General features: G+C 62.2%; 1 protein-coding gene across 1 annotated transcript in view; it reads left to right on the forward strand.

The window, feature by feature from the left end:
* Positions 1 to 1419, forward strand: part of FGD2 (FYVE, RhoGEF and PH domain containing 2) — a 22070-nt gene that overhangs the window by 6760 nt on the left and 13891 nt on the right. Inside the window, exons 7-8 of the mRNA XM_008065259.1 lie at positions 105 to 251; positions 916 to 1008. Coding sequence (XP_008063450.1) covers positions 105 to 251; positions 916 to 1008 — 240 coding nt within the window. The remainder of the gene's footprint in view (positions 1 to 104; positions 252 to 915; positions 1009 to 1419) is intronic.

The raw sequence follows: 1419 nt of genomic DNA on the forward strand, positions 1-1419 counted from the left end.
CCGCCCACGACGCCTGTCCCCTCTCTGCCCTTGTCCCCACAAGGCACGCCTTCCCGAAGCAGGTGAGCCCGGCAGCCTTGGCTGAGGGCTCACCTCCTCCCCAGGAGCGACTGCAGGAACTGTGGGAGGTGTACCAGCGCCTGGGCCTGGAGGACGACATCGTGGACCCCTCCAACACCCTGCTCCGTGAGGGCCCAGTCCTCAAGATCTCCTTCCGCCGCAGTGACCCCATGGAGCGCTACCTTTTCTTGGTAGGGGTGCGGGGAGCCCCACTCCACGCTGGGGAGGAAAGTCCACCGGCCACTCTGGCCAGAGTCACACCTGCCTGGCCTCTACCTGGTGCTGTGGGAAAGATAGGGAAGAGCCTGCTTCTCTGTCCTCTGCTTTGGCCCTTGGGTGGCTTTGGACGAGTCACCTGCTGCCTCCCAGCCTCAGGGATTTCCAGCCCACGGGTTTCCCAGACGTGTCTTGGGAAGCCACAGAATCAGAGTTGGAACCCAGTCTGGCTCCAAAGCCTGTGGTGTTAATCTGAGCCCTAGAGAGTACACAGCAGCAGGAGGGAATAAGGTTAGCTGCACTGAAGAAGCCAAGGGATCTCCTGAGATCTGGAAAGGCAGTCCTGCCTGGAGGTCCAGGGGAGGGAGCCCTGCCTCCCTGAGGCTCCGTGAGAAAGGCCTCGTAGGTTTCTCAGGTCCGCTGGGTCCCCAGATGCCCACAGGTGGGGTGACCCTTCAGTAGCCATCTTAGTGAGATTGGGAGCTGGATGCCCCTTCATCACTTGTCATGCCCTGCAGGCTGGCCAAGAACATGGCTGGTGGGGAGGGGAAACCCAGGGGCGCTCAGCCCCCCGGTGGGGAGGTCCCCCCGACCTTCCTTCCTGCCCCTGGCCACACACTCACGCCCGGTCTCCTACAGTTCAACAACATGCTGCTCTACTGCGTGCCCAGGGTCATCCAGGTGGGCGCTCACTTCCAGGTGAGGACCCGCATTGACGTGGCCGGGATGAAGGTGAGCGTCCCCCCAGCCACCATGGGGCTTCACCCAAGGGTGGGGCCGGGCATGGGAGGGGCAGGAGGGGCAGGGCCAGGTTCTCAGTGGGAGAACCGAAGCCTGGGCAGAGATGGGAACGTGTGGGGCCAGGGCGCTCTCTTCCGAGCTCCTGCCCTCCTGCCCAGGGCCCTCCTGGAGGCCCACAGACCTGGCCCTCTCCTGGGGACAGTGCCTGCATGACCCAGCAGGGCTTCTCTCTCTGCTTTCCCTACTGTCGACACCACCACCTTGAAAACTCACGTGTACTCAAATCCCCTGAGCGTCCTGTGAAAATGCAGGTTCTGAGTTGGTAGGTCTGGGGGGGCCCTGAGAGCCTGCATTTCTTTTTTTTTTTTTGAGTTAGAGTCTCACTCCGTCGCCCAGACTGGA

The sequence above is a fragment of the Carlito syrichta genome, unplaced genomic scaffold, assembly GCF_000164805.1.
Source record: "Carlito syrichta isolate Samal-C Ts95f unplaced genomic scaffold, Tarsius_syrichta-2.0.1 Scaffold308199, whole genome shotgun sequence".
Taxonomy (NCBI): domain Eukaryota; kingdom Metazoa; phylum Chordata; class Mammalia; order Primates; family Tarsiidae; genus Carlito; species Carlito syrichta.